At 35.1% G+C, this 17489-nt stretch overlaps 1 protein-coding gene across 14 annotated transcripts in view; it reads right to left on the bottom strand.

Moving 5' to 3' along the window:
* Window positions 1–17489, bottom strand: part of METTL8 (methyltransferase 8, tRNA N3-cytidine) — a 40719-nt gene that overhangs the window by 11962 nt on the left and 11268 nt on the right. For 11 of the 14 annotated variants that reach the window (XM_086896881.1, XM_086896885.1, XM_023931021.2 and 8 more), the window contains 8 exons: window positions 15125–15216; window positions 9939–10330; window positions 9335–9384; window positions 6760–6823; window positions 6287–6426; window positions 4346–4452; window positions 4183–4248; window positions 1500–3462 (listed from right to left, as the gene is read on the bottom strand). In XM_086896881.1, the coding sequence (XP_086753007.1) occupies window positions 3275–3462; window positions 4183–4248; window positions 4346–4452; window positions 6287–6426; window positions 6760–6823; window positions 9335–9384; window positions 9939–10330; window positions 15125–15216 (1099 nt within the window). In that variant the 3' untranslated portion in view covers window positions 1500–3274. Of the gene's footprint in view, window positions 1–1499; window positions 3463–4182; window positions 4249–4345; window positions 4453–6286; window positions 6427–6759; window positions 6824–9334; window positions 9385–9938; window positions 10331–15124; window positions 15217–17489 lie in introns of those variants that run through there. The other 3 variants (XR_015289003.1, XR_015289004.1, XM_086896882.1) reach the window with 2 other exon arrangements.

Genomic DNA, 17489 nt, shown 5'->3' with positions numbered 1-17489 from the left:
GAAACTGCTCAGTTGTCCACTACGCATAGGAAAAAGAGGAAGCAAATCATATGTCAACAGACCAAAGAGCACAGTAGAACGGTGAGTAAAGTTAACAACACAAATGAAAATGAACTAGCAAAATTTATGTTAAGTGATTTCCGCAGTTGTTTAATACAAATTCTGGGATTGTTTGCCATCAATATTTAGTCATTATTAACTAGCACAATCAGGAGATTAGCTGTGCAGTTTCCAAGACAATAAACTTTTCCCTAGAGTTCTACTCAGCATGATGAGTCTCTTCATCATGCCTGCATTTGGTTGTCCTCTTCAGATTTGGTGGATTTGTGAATATGGCACAAGCATCTGCCTTGGTTTTGCTAAGAAAAAAGCAACAGTTTTTTCATATGAGCCAATTGTTATTGACTAGATACTTCAAAATTAGTGTAGGAAAATAAGTTGGTCACTTTCTTCACTTTTTAACTGCCTCACACTTGCTTAAAAACTAAGCAAGATCTAAACTAGCAAGTACCATATACATCTGGGCAAAAAAATACATGGTAATCATAAAGCAAGCCAAAACAAATGAAGCCAAAGCTCAGTTCTAGCAAGACTACCTTTCTCTAATTGCCATTAGGAAGCTATGCCTGAAACAACAAAAAATACTTTCACAAAAAAATTAAAAGAAAACTTGCAATTACAAATTAAAATGTTCAGTATTTATAGAATGTGTATAAGTTAATTTTAGGTACACATCAGATTAAAGAATCAACTTCATATGTCAAAAGTGAAACTTAAGTGACTTTTTCTATAATAAACTAGTTTTCTTTCCTCCAAAAATTAATTAACAATAAGCAATTTTAAACTGCCTTTCCTACACAGATGTCTGCATCTCTTTTTCTTCCTTTATTTCAGTAGTCCTTCTTGCTTAGTACAGATAATTTAGAAGTGTTTTAAAAATATGTCTTTGATTAAGCTTTTTGAAAATTGAAATGTCATAAAGCCAAAACACAGAAACTGCTACTCAGATTCAAAAGTTCTTATTGAGAATGATGCCTTTTTCCATATCCCCTTCTGTGAATCTTACAACTGTTCAGACAGTGGATATTCTACACTTAAAATAGCAGCTGATCTTATTACTTCCAAATCAGGCACCATTATTCTAAAAGAGGCAGCCGATACTTAACACTGCAAATTGTGGAGAAGAAACAGCCAATTTTGCTTAAGGCCATTCAAAATTCAAGGTTTGTTTTTTTGTGATGTCACACTTTTGTTTAACCAACAACATAGTATATTAAAATCTTGCCAGAATCAATATATCCTTGTGAGTGCCAAAGCGAACATTACGTTAGCCTCTACAAATGGAAAATTTACATCACGCATATGAAAAAGACTGCATGATGCCCAAGAACTTACCATTATCACCCCCCTGGAAAATTCTACGAGTGAAAATGATTTGCACTAGCTAAGAGCTATGTATATTCAGAAATCACAATTAATAAAACAGACTAGCAACATTATTTAAAACATAAGGAGACATTTATTTATATTTTCCATGAGAATGCTACAATCTCTTAGATTAGAGCTTTAAGAAATACAGCTGTGTTTTAACCTTTGATTTATCCCACAAGGGTTTTATTGCAGGTTACAATAATGCCATTGCTAACCAAAGCTTCCTAAGCCTCTTAATTTATAAAACAGTATCTTCCTCTAATGGGAGTATCAAATATACCAAAAATGCAGGATCAGACCCCTTACTGCAACTCATTCTTGAAATACTGGGTTAAAGGGGATGAAGCTACGTGGTCTCCCCATTTCGATAATTTAGGGTTTTCTTCCTAGAAGGGAAAACCTAGTGTCTTCTTCCTAGAAGACCATCAGTCCTCCTTAGCTTAGCCACCAACAACTTGCAAAAAGAACAACGGGCTGTGACACATTTACCCTTCAGACTAAAACAAAAACAACAAAAGACAACAGACTTTGAGTGTCAATGTATTAACAACACTCAAAACTACATGTTATAGATTACAGGCATCTCATAGCCTTGTTTACGTAAGACATTTATCTTATTCATTCACCTGTTTCTTCTTCTCTCCTCCTAGTAGCAAAGTGATTTAAAATTACATTTAAATAGCAAACTGGCATCGTGGCACCTTTAAATACAACCTCAACAGCCTCAGGATCATGTTCTACATTTGAAAACAGTGTCTGCATTTTTCTTCTTAAAAGAATTTGAAGTACTAATGTAGTCCTGTCCTTTACTGTATTCCCACCTGGTCAATAAAAAGCATTGGTTTTTTTTTTCTTTCTAATATACAATCCCGAAGAAAGCAACTTATTTTTGTAAATGACAAAAATATCTCAAATGCCAGGCAGATTACCATTCTAGTGTGATTACATTACCCCATAATAATATTAATAAAATGTACTCAGAACTACTGTTTCTGCTCCTCCCTCTAGCATGTCTAGCATATCATAAAAATAATATTTGTATTTCTTCAGACAACAATCCAATATTAACTATTTGGTTTCAGAACTGTTTTGGCATTTTGGTAATTCTTTTCTACATGAAACACGTTCAGTTTACAACCTAGAACAATTCATATGTAATGCACTGTATTTGAATTTGGCATGTTCTTTATGAGCATGTAATTGAAAAGTGGAGACCACAGCATAATAAATCAGTCACAGTGGAGGACAAAAATCACTGAGTAATCTGATATGTATACATATCACATGCAGTTAGTGTGAAATGACAGCTATATGCAAATCAGAAAGAGATTTTTGTCTTCATTATTTATGCACCAAGAAATTTCCCTCCAAAGAAGAAATACAGTTGTAAGACACAGTGGTTGAAAAGGATGTGACTCAGAAATTAGCACAGTGCAGCCTGTAGTAATAGTGAGAACAGATATTCTGTTTCTCTAAACCTCTGCAACAATTATGCTTCAGACTAAAGACTAAAGCTTTTTACCTACTGTGAATTTCAACAGTAATGAGGTATATAGGTATTGACTATTCATAGTCAAGGGGGTGAAATAATGCCTGGCCACAATTTTGAAAAGATTACTGCATATAAAGCAGAAGTCAGAAATGGCCTTTTTTTCCCCCCAGATTTTTCTCACACATATATATTTACAAAGATAAGAAAATAAGAAAAAGGTTTTCAGTTCAATATATTTATTGAACTATTTTATACTTATCAGTGGCTAACACAACATTTACTGGAAATATACGTACTTAAATTTGCTCCAGTTTCTGAAGTTCAACTCTGAACTATATTTCTGGAATACAATTATTTACAAGGGTGCCTTTTGCTGGTTTCTTCAGGATTATGCAGAGATAGCAACGGCTTCTGGAACTTGCTTTGTATCCAAACTCGCTGCATTTTCACTTTTTTCTTTCTGTTTACTTGTAGTCGCCGATCAACTAAATTCTGTACTTCAGTTAATCCAGCCACGTTGAACATGTTCCATACCTCATCTATTTTTTCATATGAAGAATTATTGCAATTTAAAAAAAAAGTAATTGGTAGAATGTAGTAATTACCAACCTGTAGTTCACCCAAAGATGGAAGTAAATCTGTTTTGCAATTTGAAAGCTAAAGGACACTGCCTGTAATAAGGCTTTTGTTAAAATTTCATTTTCACAGCTCTTGGTTTATATTGCAGTAAAAGTCATTATGTTGAGCCCCAAACCATGTTACTTATTATTAACAGCATCCACAGATCCCCTTTCTTCACAGAGTTCAAGATGCCATAGTTGAGTAAACAAATGCATGCCATTTGGTCACTGTTCACATATTATTGAGGTAAAGCTATTTCCCCTGACAAATAACAATCCAGACTTTTATGCCATATATAGCTACAGACTCTCCTTCCAAGAATGTTTAACTGAATTTTAACAGAGAAATCATGTGCATGTTTAAATAATAAAATTTGAGTATACAATTACACACAGGGTATTTAAAAAGAAATTTCCAGTGATGTCATTAAGCAGACTTGCAGGACCCCAAATGCAACAAGTGTGCACACAAAGGAAATTATTTTCTTACTACCGTTAGCTTTGGGCTTTTTAAAAGCAGAGAATTTTTTAAAACGCCAATAAGACCTTCTATAAATTAATGTTTTAAGATGAACTTTCATAATCCAAATCACACTGAGAAACACTCAACCCTTTCTATGAAACTATAACATTACATACCTTTGGTAAAGAAATATACTCTGGTTCCATCTCCTCTTACATAAAAATTTTCTGACAAGCAATGACCTAAGAAATTAGAGCAGTAATGAAAAAGGACGTGTCACTTTTTTTTCCCAGAAAGAGCTAAAATGAACAGTGAACTACAAAACCATTCAGGAATTACCTTTTTTAAAACGAAGTTGAGCTGTATCATATCTTCCGTAGTCTCGAAATAACAACATTCCTCCAGGCTTCAGTAGCTTAGCCAACCTATTTACAACCCCTTGCATCCTTAGAGAATAGATGAGATGCTGGTGAAGTTTGCAAACATAAGGAACCAAGTTTGCTGCCACAGACCAAAAAGGCAGCACCACCTAGGAATGTGTAGGACAGTAGTTGTGTACAGAATTACAGCCTTGCCTATATAAAGAGAAGTTTTGCACACACAGTAAGAAATGTACGTGCACAAAAATAAAAGTGCTTTGAGAAATTTCATCCAGCAGAACTAGAAGACATTAATTATACAGCTTGAAGAAACTTTGATACTTCCAATCCTGAAACCAAATTTTATAGGTGCCTTATAGGAGAACTGAAGTGTGTTAAAAATTGACTACAAGAGTAGCAATTATCAAAAACTAAACACAACAGCCTAGACAGAAATTACTAAGTAATAATTTGCTGAATATATATGTGTCCCTTTCACATGTATTTTCCATCTTTTCAAGGTACATACATTCTGCAGCATGAGTCCCTTGGTTTTCTTTTCATTTGCCACTTTAAAAGTTTCCAGAAAAAAATGTATATTGAGAAAGATGAACCTGGATCACATTTCCCTTTATGCAGTCATTTTATTCCTATGAGATGGCAGTAATGACTAACACGTCTTTGGAAAGTGGGTCTCACAACACAGATAAGTACATGAAAACCTTTGTGTGTGTATACACAAACAAGAACACAAAAGTATCCATGTCAGCCCTGGGGGAAAAAAACCCAATACAAACCAAAAAACCAAAACCAACAATGACAACCCCCCCCCCAAACAAATGAACAACAAAAAGTAAACAAACAAAACAGAAAATCAAACACAAAACCCTCAAATGTATTCTTGAAAGACTACTAGGAAGGATCCACAGAAATTCTGACAGAACATCAGATTACTGCTTCTACAGGCACAGTGACTGAATGAATCACTGCTGTCCAATTTCTTTTTGGCAGCATCACTGGAGTTATGAAGATATGAAGTCTCCTGATTGAATTGTTTTTGAAACCTGGACCCTGGATTTGTGTGACTTGTGATCATCTCTGAATAAACAGAAAAGAGAAATAGCCTATACAGGGAAGATTTTTCTGTATAAAGCTAATCACTAGTAGCAGGAAAACAGTTCTCAGACTTAGGCAAATACTGTTCTGTATGCCAAGCCCATTTTAATGACATTCTTGAGGTAATAAATGTATTATCACACAAACAGCATGTATTTCCCTTCATGTAACCTAGTTATAGTCAAGAAGTTTAACTTACATGCTCTCTTTTACATTTTTGCATTAAAAAGAGCATTTTCACAATCAGCCATAAAATTTGATTCATTAGACATCGAGAGGCATTAGCAAAGGCTAACAGTACACAACATCACACCATACATGAAAATTAGATCAAATGTTCTTAATCCAAATGAGTTACAAAATTACAGATGTATTTTAGTTTAAAAGGGCTGCATGTAAGCATTTGAACGTGGCCAAATCAGCAATCCAGGACTATATCAACATGTTGTAAGGTGTTAAATCAGGAATGTTTGGTTTTGATCACTAAAAATAACTGCCTTCTAGAAGACTGACAGTCTGGTTTTTTAATTTGCTATTTTTTTTGAATCTGTCACTTCTAATAGAGTTGTACTTAATTACAATATACCCCTTGTATTTTGATGGAGACTGTAGACTCACTAATTATAATTAGCTTGACCAGCTTTTCTCCTGAAGCCTGAAAACGGTAAACAAGCATTTAGAATACCTTACATATGCTGTAGCTTATTAAATAACAAAGATTCATCATCTTCTTCTGCTATTACTGAAAACCTCCAGTTAAAAAAGAGATTTAACCCATTTGCTTTGCCCTTTAGTCTTCATTTACCTGTCAGGATGAATAGTAGAGAGCACAAAGACAAGGAGAATGACATCCAGGATCTCATCTGGAAAAGGATAGGGTAAAGCATCATCACACACATCATGAACAAAGGCAGAACACCAGGCTGAATTGTAGGACGAATGTGACTGTCAGGAAAAAGATGAAAAGAGGCACAGAGAGAACAGTAGTAGTTAATACGTTTACTGTGACTCAAGAAACATTTTTTCTTCAATTATTCTGCATTGTAAAACATCTCATATAAAAGCCTATTCTGTCCAGTATCTTAACTCAAGCTGAGAAGCAAGCCCACTGATGGTATTCATTCCTCTCTGCATACAGTGTGACTTTGTTCTTTGGAATATTGGAAACTTCAGTTAAAAGTTGTCAAAGCCATCACATTCTTTTTCATGAAGATGGCTTCCTGGCAGCCTCCTGAATTACAGGCTTGTAAGGTACTCAAAAGCGAGTGTATGAATTACCTTTACCAGCTCCACTGCTCCTGAAGCAAAATCACAACAGTATAGAAAGGTTCCAGGTGTATTGCTAGGAAAACAAAACCAACATCAGTTAGAAAATTATTAATGTATAAGATGAAAGTCTACATCAGTGTTCATGAAACTTCAGAGGGTCCTCTAGGGTTCTCCACAGGTTTGATCAAGCATGCTTTATTGATGTCTAGCACATGGAAAGCCACATAGGTTGTAATGAACCAATAGGGCAGACAAATTCATAAGAATACCAACAGACAGTTAGTACAAAAAGAATTATAGCCTTGTCAGGGAGGCAGCAAAAAGGAAAAGAAGGTCACAGAGGGCTGTCAAAAACTGATGACAATGTCCTGGTGCTGTAATGCATAAATGCACACTAATAGGTCACATTTTCTTACAGGAGCACTGCATTATTAGCCCACGCATGCACTTTAATTAGCAATATGATTTGGGCAGGGATGCAGAGCTGCAAAAGTCATCCAGTTCTGTAGAAGCTTGGGTTTCCATGTATCACCTTGCTGTTCTTTTGTTTTGATTAAGCATTATTGGTTATTGTACTTCATTATCCCCTTTGTTTCCCAGCTAGGATGAGTAAGAATTTCCTGTAACACTTTTTTCCCTTCTCTTCCCATCCAAGACTCAGCCAGCTGCAAAATTTCTTGTACCTTTCATCAGATACTAGAATTCTAGGGAGAAGTTTTTTCACCTCTGGAAGATAAACTGAGAAAGCCACTCAAAACTTACTGAGAGATAACCTCATGATCAACTCATGATCAATTACTCCAATTAAAAATATACTTAAGATTTTTGGATAGATGGCTTCTTTAGAAGGTAACCAATAAACTCTACGAGTGCCTGTAAGATCTCACATTATACACAGCTAAGCTAGTGACTTCTGAAGGCTCAATAGGAAAATGCTTCTGGAACAAAATATAATCCATGCTTGTTGCCGAATAAAACCTTTATCAGCTCTGTGTCCACCATAAGAATTGATGAATTTTCATATTTATTAAGAATGAGGACAAGCAGCCAGGCCTTGGACCCAGGCAGTCCCTTGGGAAAGGTTAAGCTGATTACCTAATCAACTTGTTATAATGTTGGGGGGGTTTTAAAATTTTTTTAAGAGCAGAATAAGAACCACATAGAAAGTCCACTTAAGAAAAGACATGGCTTGATCAGGATGGTGTTTTCATGACAGGCTTGCATTAAAAAGCACTAACTTAAATTTTTAGGGAGGGAGGGGAAAGAGGTTTAAGAGTTACATTACTAACCTTAGTGAAATTTTCTTTTGTAGCCAGGGCATACTTACTTGACACTGGCTTGTTTTAATATGCATATAATTATATGCATATAAATATATTATTTTATATGCATATAATTGCCAGAATGGCAATTTTTATATTATTAAGTTCAGACTAAAACCAACTGTTCTATAATGCCAAGCTTGCTTAGAGATAAGAGATCTTTCCATTGGGTCATATACGATACAAACAAGCAAGTTGTTTAATGTATCAACCAATGTGATTGATTGGAGGATTTACATACAAATAGAGATCTCCAGGAAGAATACCTAATGAGTAGATTCCTAATTATTAGAAATGCCAAACTATGACTAATGACTCCTGTGAGGAAAACACAAAAGTTTGCCTCATCTTTTTCAAAACAGCTACATTATATGTTTTCCTATATAGTGTTCCTTTCAAAGTTTTAATATGAAACCAGGCTCTCCTTTCACTACATGCTGTCTGAAGCAAAGCATTTGCTGTGGGATGAAGATGCATTGCTAACACTTAGAGGTTTCATGTATGATCCTGGTGCATCACTCAATTCCTCCTGTTGTGTTTCCATATCTGCAAAATGGACTAATTTTGTATAATGGTGATACTAGCAATCAGAATTCATTGATACAATAATGAATAGTGTTGTTCTCAAGCTCTTAAAGGCATGAATAAAAAGAAATCTATTTCAACTCTTGAAACATACACTGCCTTTCCAATAAAACCTTCCTGCCTACATGGATGGGAGGACAAGCTGTCACAACAGATTTTTCTAAAACTGGAAGCTAAATGGATTAAGATGTTTCAATGAATTAAGTAATGTGATATAGGACCTGTGCCTTGGCACTAAAACCACAAGTAATGTGACAAATATACCAGGCAATTCAGAAAAAATAGAACTTCTTTCCAGTAGGTCACATCTATGGTCTCTATCATTTTGGCCTTTTGAAGAGATAGCTGGTAGCTTTACAGTGTACAAGACAAAAGAATATCTCACCTGCCTGAGATTAACTACAAGAAATCAGCCTGAATGCACCCAAACTTTGTCAGCAAATATGATCCCTCAAGACCAGGGATGAGCAATATGAGGAGTATCCTACACTGATTCTACCAACATTATTTGTGGTCTGACACATTAAGAATCGTAGGGCTGTAAAATGGTTCACTCAACACTTCCTGCAGCACTGATCCAGCACCAACATTTGGTGAAAATGAAGATGTGAATCTTATTCTGTGAATATTAAGAATATTATTCTTTCATTAATATTTGGAAATCCAACACTATGTACCATAGAACTTTCAGAATAGGAAAGACACTGTTTCCAGCTCCACAACCAACCTAAAATCAGAAAAGAAAGATCAAGTTAAAATAAATGAGCAAATAACACCTTTTTTGTCTTAAATTAGTCGGCTGGTAGGACTCATTAAACTTGAAGGTATGTTGGAGAGAAAAGGTATATTCTTTTATAAAAAGCTCATACCACAATTCTCAAATCATTTACATGAACACTGTCTTTCTAAAGTTAAGAGAGAATCTGTCTCTCAAACTGCATTAGAAAATGCAATATTATTGTCCAATTTCACCATTTGGCAAGAATGCAGTAAGTACTTGCACTTTTAGACAAAGCACTTAAACTCACACCTTTCCTTAGGAAATAAGAAACCTGACTTTCAATGAAAATGAAATCTGACAATCTAGCCCTATTCTGATTTGGGAAAAACTTTAAAGGGAAAACCAAGATTTAAGTTTCTCTGAAAGTTTCTGCCACAAATCAAGGTAGTATGTAAAATTCTAAAGGCTTTCTTTCTTGATACTTAGCAAAGGTCTTTATCAGATTTTTGAGTAATTAAGTGGAGCTCTATATGATGGGCAGAACATTTGCAGTGCATTACCTCTAATATTCGGTAAGTGGCATCACAACCAGGGAAGGATTCTACCTTGCAAAGTTCTTCTCCACAGGTTTTACCTTGAGGATTGTCAGTAAGAGCTTTTACTTGATTTTTATTATATGCATATCCTTGCACAGCAGTAGAACCACCTCCATAATATTTCTTCCAGTATTTTTCTCCTTCTTCAAACATTCCATTTTTAAGTCGAAAACTGTTGTCATTATTTATTTTTGCATGTTCTGAAGATATTTCTTCTGTTTTGAACTCTTGTCTCTTTTTTTCTGGAAGAATTTCTGGAAACTCCAGAAACAACCAATTGCGATCCTTGAAAAAGTTATTTTTGTGTGTCTTGTAAAATTCATTCCAATATTTACTGGCTTCTCTCTCATATTTATCTGAAATTAAAACAGAACAAAACCTTGGTGAATATGAGCTTAGCTAAAAAATACTCTAAGAGAACATATAATTTGGACCTGAAATATACAGTTCAAAAATCCATAGTTCCACACATTATACATTTAAATGAAAACATACAGATTTTGTGTCTCACCTTAACTTGTGCTCAAAATAACTCCTATGAAGGTTTAATTAGATTTCATGTCACTTAGGAAGCGGTAGACAGGCTTACTGCATTGTTTTAAAAAGGTAGTGACATCATAAAACAGCACCACCAAAATATGCAATCTGAAGATTCTTAGACAAGCTTTCATGTCTCAAATTATAAAAACAATGCATCTTTTCAATTACTTAAGAAATAGTAAATTTAAATTCTTTTATGCTTTATGAAATTCTGTCATCAATTGAAAATTTGTTGTTACCTCATCACCTCTTAAAAAAAATTCCAGGTTTGTGAAGTGGATGGATAAATGCTACTGCATAGCAAATAGAAAGTAATTCACACTTAACCATTCAACAACAGAGAAGGAACATACTTGCTTTCTTATTTTCAAAGCATTTCAGAGTCTTACAACAGACCTTTGTGTTCACTTTTAATTCACAAAACATTCTAACAGTGTTAGAGTGTCAAAGAGTAGAACTGGAAGGGATTTCACAGTCAGGGAATTCATACCTCTTCTCCACAAAAATCTGTCCAGCTTTTTCTTAAAATACCACTTTTCACATACAACTTTCTTCAGTAATATATTACAGTCCTTAATTTTCTACACAGTTAGAAACTTTTTCCACTAACTAAACTAACTAAAAACTTCCATCTTGCAATTAGGTCAAGCAATTCTTGTCCCAACTAGATCAAGCAGGCAAAGCATTTTCTCTTCTCTTTGTAACACCTATTTATATATTTGAAGTATTTTACTATATATTTACTATAGTATATATAAATATACAGTAATACATAATACTGCAGTATTTACTATACATTACTATTTATCTTTTTGAAGTATTTTACTATCCCTCCATAAACAATCTCTTTTCTAGATTGTCTAAACCTATCTTCTTTTAGATTTTTATACTTCTGATAATTTCAATTTTTCTTCTCTAGATTCTCTGCAATTGATTTACTACTTTTGGGTGTTGCATTCTGGCAAAGGCATTATCATTGCAGAGCAAAAGGAGTATTTTACAAAGCTTACAGGTTGTAATCCTGTTTATAACTCCCAGCTTGCCATTTTGCAACAGCATGACACTGCTGATTCAGCTAGTGATTCACCACAATTCTCAGATCTTCTTCTGCAAAATGACTACCAAGCCAATTGTTCCAAAACCTATTTTTTTTTCCTCAAGGAATTATTCTGAAGCAAGGAAATCTGCACTAATTTTTAGCAAATTTATATATTTCAGGTTATTTTTTTCCACTGTTTGTCCAGATCTTTCTGAATCTTAATCTTGTCCTTCACCATACTTGAAACATCTCTTCACTTAACATAATCTTCAAGTCTCTAATTTCCCAAGGTCACTAATGAAAATAACAAGCAGAACTGGACACAGAATAAAACATTCCTCTGCCCAACACAGCCTTCCATTCTGAAAGGATCTCTAGGCATTCATTCACCCAAAAGCAGTTTCATTAGCTCTTGCTTGCCTAACTTGCTTATGAAAATGTCTAGTTAAGCAAGTCAGAAGCCTGACTAAGGATAAACTTCAAGACATCTGCTGCTTTTCCCTTATCCCCAGGGCTTGTAACCTTCTCCAAGAAGGAAATTAGTTTGATTTTACATGATTCATTCTTGAAAAAAGTATTTGTTGGCCAGTATTCATCTCCTTTGTTCTTCTGAATCCAATGTCTGCAAGCTCTGGATGTACTTTTCCAGTATTTTTCCAGGAACTGAAACTAATTATCTGACTCCTCTTTTTTTCCCACCTCCTTTTTTAAAGAAGCAAATATTCTCTTTTCTGCTTTTCCACTCATCCATGTACTCTATGGATGTACTTTGTAACCTGTTCTTTCTCAGTTCAAGAACAAAATCTTTCCTTCTTCTCACTAGCACTAATTGTGCTAGCCACTGGACTGGAGCTAGCTAACCCTTTCAAATGAAGACTGATAAAAAGATAAGAATTAGAACTTTTCAATGTCTCTTTTGTTGATGGTTTTCCCTTCCTTATCCCTCCTAAGTACCAAACCAAATCTTTTTTCTTGTTTTTTCCCCCCTTATTTCCAAAGCATTAGCAGAACTAGCTTGCTACCCCTGACATCTCTTGCAGCAGAAGTGTACCTCATATAATGTGTTGCCTTTATTATTTTGTTCTCACTCACACCAACACATTAATTCTTTTAATATAAATGCACAGACTAAATGTACAGTGCACTTCTCCTACTACTCTCTTTAAATCTTAACATATTATTTCCTAAATTGCTACAGCTTTTCAGAGATAAACAAGCCTGAGAATTATCATTAGAGGCACAGACAGGCAGTGGGAAGTGGTAAGGAGGTGGCAGAATGCCTTGTCCTAGAAATCAGCATAATGTTTTAAAATTAACATTTAATACATCCAATTGTATTATTAAAGGGCAAGACCCAGCCATGTAATTGTAATTGTACAGGTCTGTTTTATATTAGAAGTTCAAAGTTGATTGAGGTCATATATATATCATATTTCAACAGTTTAAGTTGCACATTTATAGACTGCTCAGCATCAGTGTGAAAACCAAAAACCCTTCTAGTCAAAAGGTTCTTTAATTATTATCACCCCTTGCTATAGTCACCATTTTCCTACAAGTCTGCTCAGAACCTTTGTACTTAAATTCACATCAAATTTTCTAGGTTTCAGAATTGAAGGAAAGCAATAGCTAAAGTCAGATTTTCAAACTTTATTAGTATGGAATGACATGGGTTCAAGTGAAGGAACATGTTATTTGCATTGTTGCACAGGTTATTCCTGCATCTCTGTGGACATATACAATACCTGTATGCAATACTATCAAATTTTTATCTGATTTTGTGTATTTAATTAGCCTACCCAGGAATTTTTCCAAAGCATCTAAAAATTACATAACTAAGAAACATAAACTTCCAAGAAAAACAAACAATCAAACAAAAACCCCAAACAAGCACAAAACTAATCAAGAAAAAAAAAACTTTACTATGTCAATCGATTTTTCTCTGTAACAGGATCTTCCACTGCTAGCAAGCATGCCTGAGAAGAAACTGCACATGCTAATAAGTAAATCAAATTCCTAAAGGTAGTATCATGGGTTCATTCAGTTTAACTTCTCTTGCTTTAAAAAAGTTCACCAGAGCTCCCCTACTTTAGTAATACAATAGCATTGTTGAAATCTCTTTTCCCCTTACTGTAGTCTTCAAGGCCCCAAAATAACCTGCTCATTAGCATTGGTCTAGTTCATTGTTTACACAAATAGGCCAAAATGTACTTCCACTTGCAGAATGAAGCTGAAGCTTTCTGAAGGAACACTATCAGCAATGCTCACCTATTCAAATTCTAAACAGAGGGGCATTCATAGGAAATGTCCTTGGATTCTTGTGTTTCATGGCAATAGACAAATGCCTGATTATTTCATTTCTCTGCAGCACAAACCAAATTCTAATTGATTGTAGATGAAGAATGAAAGGTTCCATGAGCCACACGGTCACACAGCTTACTTTTCAATTACAAGCTCTTTTTCAGCTTTTTATACAAATCAAATACAGATATTAGATGTAATTTTTGAAAAAACAAATGTTGTACTCCTGTATGTAGATAAAGAATGTGAGAGGTAACAGAGAAAGTCAGGTTGACAATGTCAGAGTATTCAAGGTGATGAAGGGCACACAATTCAAGGCACATTCTCAGGTAATTGAAATAAACTCCAATATGTGCCTTAGTTACATCGTGGCATAGGATCAAAATGACACTATGACAGATTCATGACATGCTAAGTAAACTGAGGCAGAGGATATCCAAGTAACCGCATTCAGAATATATTTTTAAAATATCTTTCTAACACAATAACAAATTAAGAATCCAGTCTATGCCACTATCAAGTTGATATTCCAGCTTTAGCATTCATAACTACCCTAGAGTTTAGTCTATGGTTTAGTTTGCCAGTTTGAACATAGAGCTACCACTCTTCAGATTCACAGAATACATTAAATTTCCCTTCTGAAGACAGGCACAAAACTCCTTAATCCCTTACAGAGCAAATCCTGTGCATCCTGTGCAGGATGTATTGGAATACCTTCCACACAAAGTGCAGACATTGATTCCTGAAGCACTCCCACCTCAGCCTGGCAAAGGCAGCAAGCTGGGAACAGCTGGGACCACTGCAACTTCCATGGCATTTAACCAAAATACAGTGCAATGTACAAACACAAACTCTCTAAATAGTTCACAAATTACTAAAAAGCATTTGAATATTGTACATGGGAATCTTCATCCCCAGCACCCAAGCTGAAAGCAAATTAATTCCCTTGGTTCTGTAAAAGCCTTGTGTAGTCAGAGTTGTATTCTGGAGGACTGCAAAAGGGGTCAGAACAACTGCACCATATTTGCACTTGTTTTACAGAGAGTCTATTGCCACTCTAACTGTAAAATTGCTCAAAAAAGTATTAGAATTGTTAGAAAAATACACTGTGATATTTTTAAGGCAACAAAGGGAAAAAAACCAAAAACAAATAAAAAAATTTAGACAAAAGAATGCAGAAATAAAAAGAGTGTTCCTGAATTCTACAGCATCTTTAAATGTTTTAATAAAGAGCATTAAAATAATAATTTTTATACAATTCAAAATTTGTTACCTTGGTCTTCTGATTGAACTTTCACAACAGAGTTTTCTGTTGCTTGTTTCTTGGCATTCTCCTCTTCTTCTTGTGACCATTGCATGTGGTCCCTGCAGAAGGAAGTTGAAGCACCAGCTTTTCAGTAGGGTTTTTCATAATATTTTTCATGAGCTAGTCATGAATTAGTTACACTGTCTCAAATACTTTTTTTAATTTTTTGAGCGCAAACAAATAACTACAAGGAGAATGACAGTTAAAACCTAAGTTTCAGTGTATGATAGATAAAAATTAATTACTAATTAGGTAAAACTCAAGAGATTATGAAACATGTCCCAACTGCAAAGAGACTGAAATAGAATGTATTTCTTTTATTAATAACAGGATTATATATATTTTGCAAATTGAGTGTTTTTACAGAAGTGTATTTTGAGTATCCCATTAGAACTGTATATAACTGAATAAAATAATAGACCTACCAACAAACAGCCTAATGCAAGAAACACCTCACATTAATAGTATTTATGATAAGGAACTAAGGACTAGAAAAGAAATCAGCTGTTCTGAAACAAGAAGCATAATCCACCTATCAATTGGAACAGGTGGAACTGATGAACAGGGTTTTACTTTTCTGGGGAACACAAATAGGTACCATTAAAAAAAACATAATGAGATATTTGTAAGAAAAGTCAAGCAGTGCCTCAATGTTTCCAAAGTCTATGCCATCTATATTTGAGTAAAGTGGTTACCTAAATGTTATGTTAATCTATGGTCACAGAACCAAGCCCAGATCTGACCCTGATGACTAAACTGCCTTCCCTGCAGATTCTGGATATGGATCAGACCACAATGGGGAGTGTCCAAAAATGTGCTGCAGGACGTTTTCCAAAGCCAATCAGCTGTCCCTCCAAATTGTCCAGACAGAACAGATTAGATAATATAATTCAAGTAATCTATTAAATCCTAATCCTACTGAAATCAGCTAACTGAAAGCCCATGACTAAAATTCCATTGGTTACTATGGGAAAAGGAAGAAGGTGCCAGCTTGAAAAGAGTTGATTATCTCTAAAAGCTAACGAGCATCTTCCTTTTCCATACTTGGTGACATATAGGTAATTTAATTCTTAGACCTTCACTGTTCCTCCTGTTAATTGGGGGAGACTAATTGGTATGTATTTGTCTGCTTGCCTCAGACTTGATTTCCGTCTCTCTACAGAAATATTTCTCATTATTGTCCTCAGCAGGTTGCCTCTCCCCTTCCTGTATTTGTTCATATACCAAATGTTCCTGTGCAGTGTCATGGCTCTGAAAGACACGCTGCAGTAGAATAAAACTGAATGACCGAAGCATTACCAGGCAGACATCCTCTTGGAAAGACCTGCTTCCTTCACTGCTATCACCGGTTTTGACCTTGCCTATTCCAGCAAGCTGAAACCAAGGACTATTCAGATGGCAATAATACACAGTCAGCCCTTCTGACAGATGACTTGCTGTGCTGTAATCTTTAGCTTATCAATTTTAATCCATCATTGCATGTCTTTCAGCGCCCTTAGGGACTCTACACACAATACTAAAGGTGCCTGAAGCCCTCCATCTTCATTAACAGCCTTTTTTTTCCCTCCTTGGAAATTCATTAAGCCCCTTTTGGTGCTTTTGTAGAAATTTCTATATGGTAGATCCCAAACAATACTGCTCCAGCACTACTTGATCAAAATCTACAAAAGAGGGGACATGGCATAGCTCTTACACAAACTATTTACATAGTAGAGATGCTTCAAATGAGGCTTCAGCAACACAAGCCAGTATGAACACAGGACAGCTAAGAATTTTAAGCACAGAAATGTTCAAACACAGAAGTGTTTTAAGGTGAAGACTGAGTAGCAAAGCAAGCTATCCATTTTAACCACACCAGGAACTGTTAACATAAGTAGGCCTGATATAAGATCAAACAATGCTGCTTTCAGTTCAGCCTATTCAATATAGTCCTTTTCCACTAACTTATTTGCTAACTTAGGGTTTAATGATCTGTGTGATCATGTGAAAAATGTGTCAATACAAACCTGTATAGAAGCAGGCATTTTTTGCTCCAATGTTTAGCACCACAATAAAACATTAGAGCATTAGTTCCCAAATTTAATTTACTTGCTATTTCTAGCAGCAATGGTAGCAGCTCTTGGCTCTCTGCCAATTCACACAAAAAGAATGCCACTTTATGAACTACCAAAGATGATGAGTGGAAAACAAAAAGACATCATACATCAGTGCTACAGAAGATGAATATCTTATGCTCACTTATGTTCCTCTGTATAATCTATTTAGCACTACCACCATTCATCCAAATTCTCTTTATCTCCCTAGTGAGTACCCTGCCAATACTGTGAGCTTC

The sequence above is a fragment of the Cyanistes caeruleus genome, chromosome 7, assembly GCF_971803275.1.
Source record: "Cyanistes caeruleus chromosome 7, bCyaCae1.hap1.1, whole genome shotgun sequence".
Lineage (NCBI taxonomy): Eukaryota > Metazoa > Chordata > Aves > Passeriformes > Paridae > Cyanistes > Cyanistes caeruleus.
The sequence above is the reverse complement of the archived record's forward strand: the minus strand, read 5'-3'. Positions and strand labels throughout refer to the sequence as shown.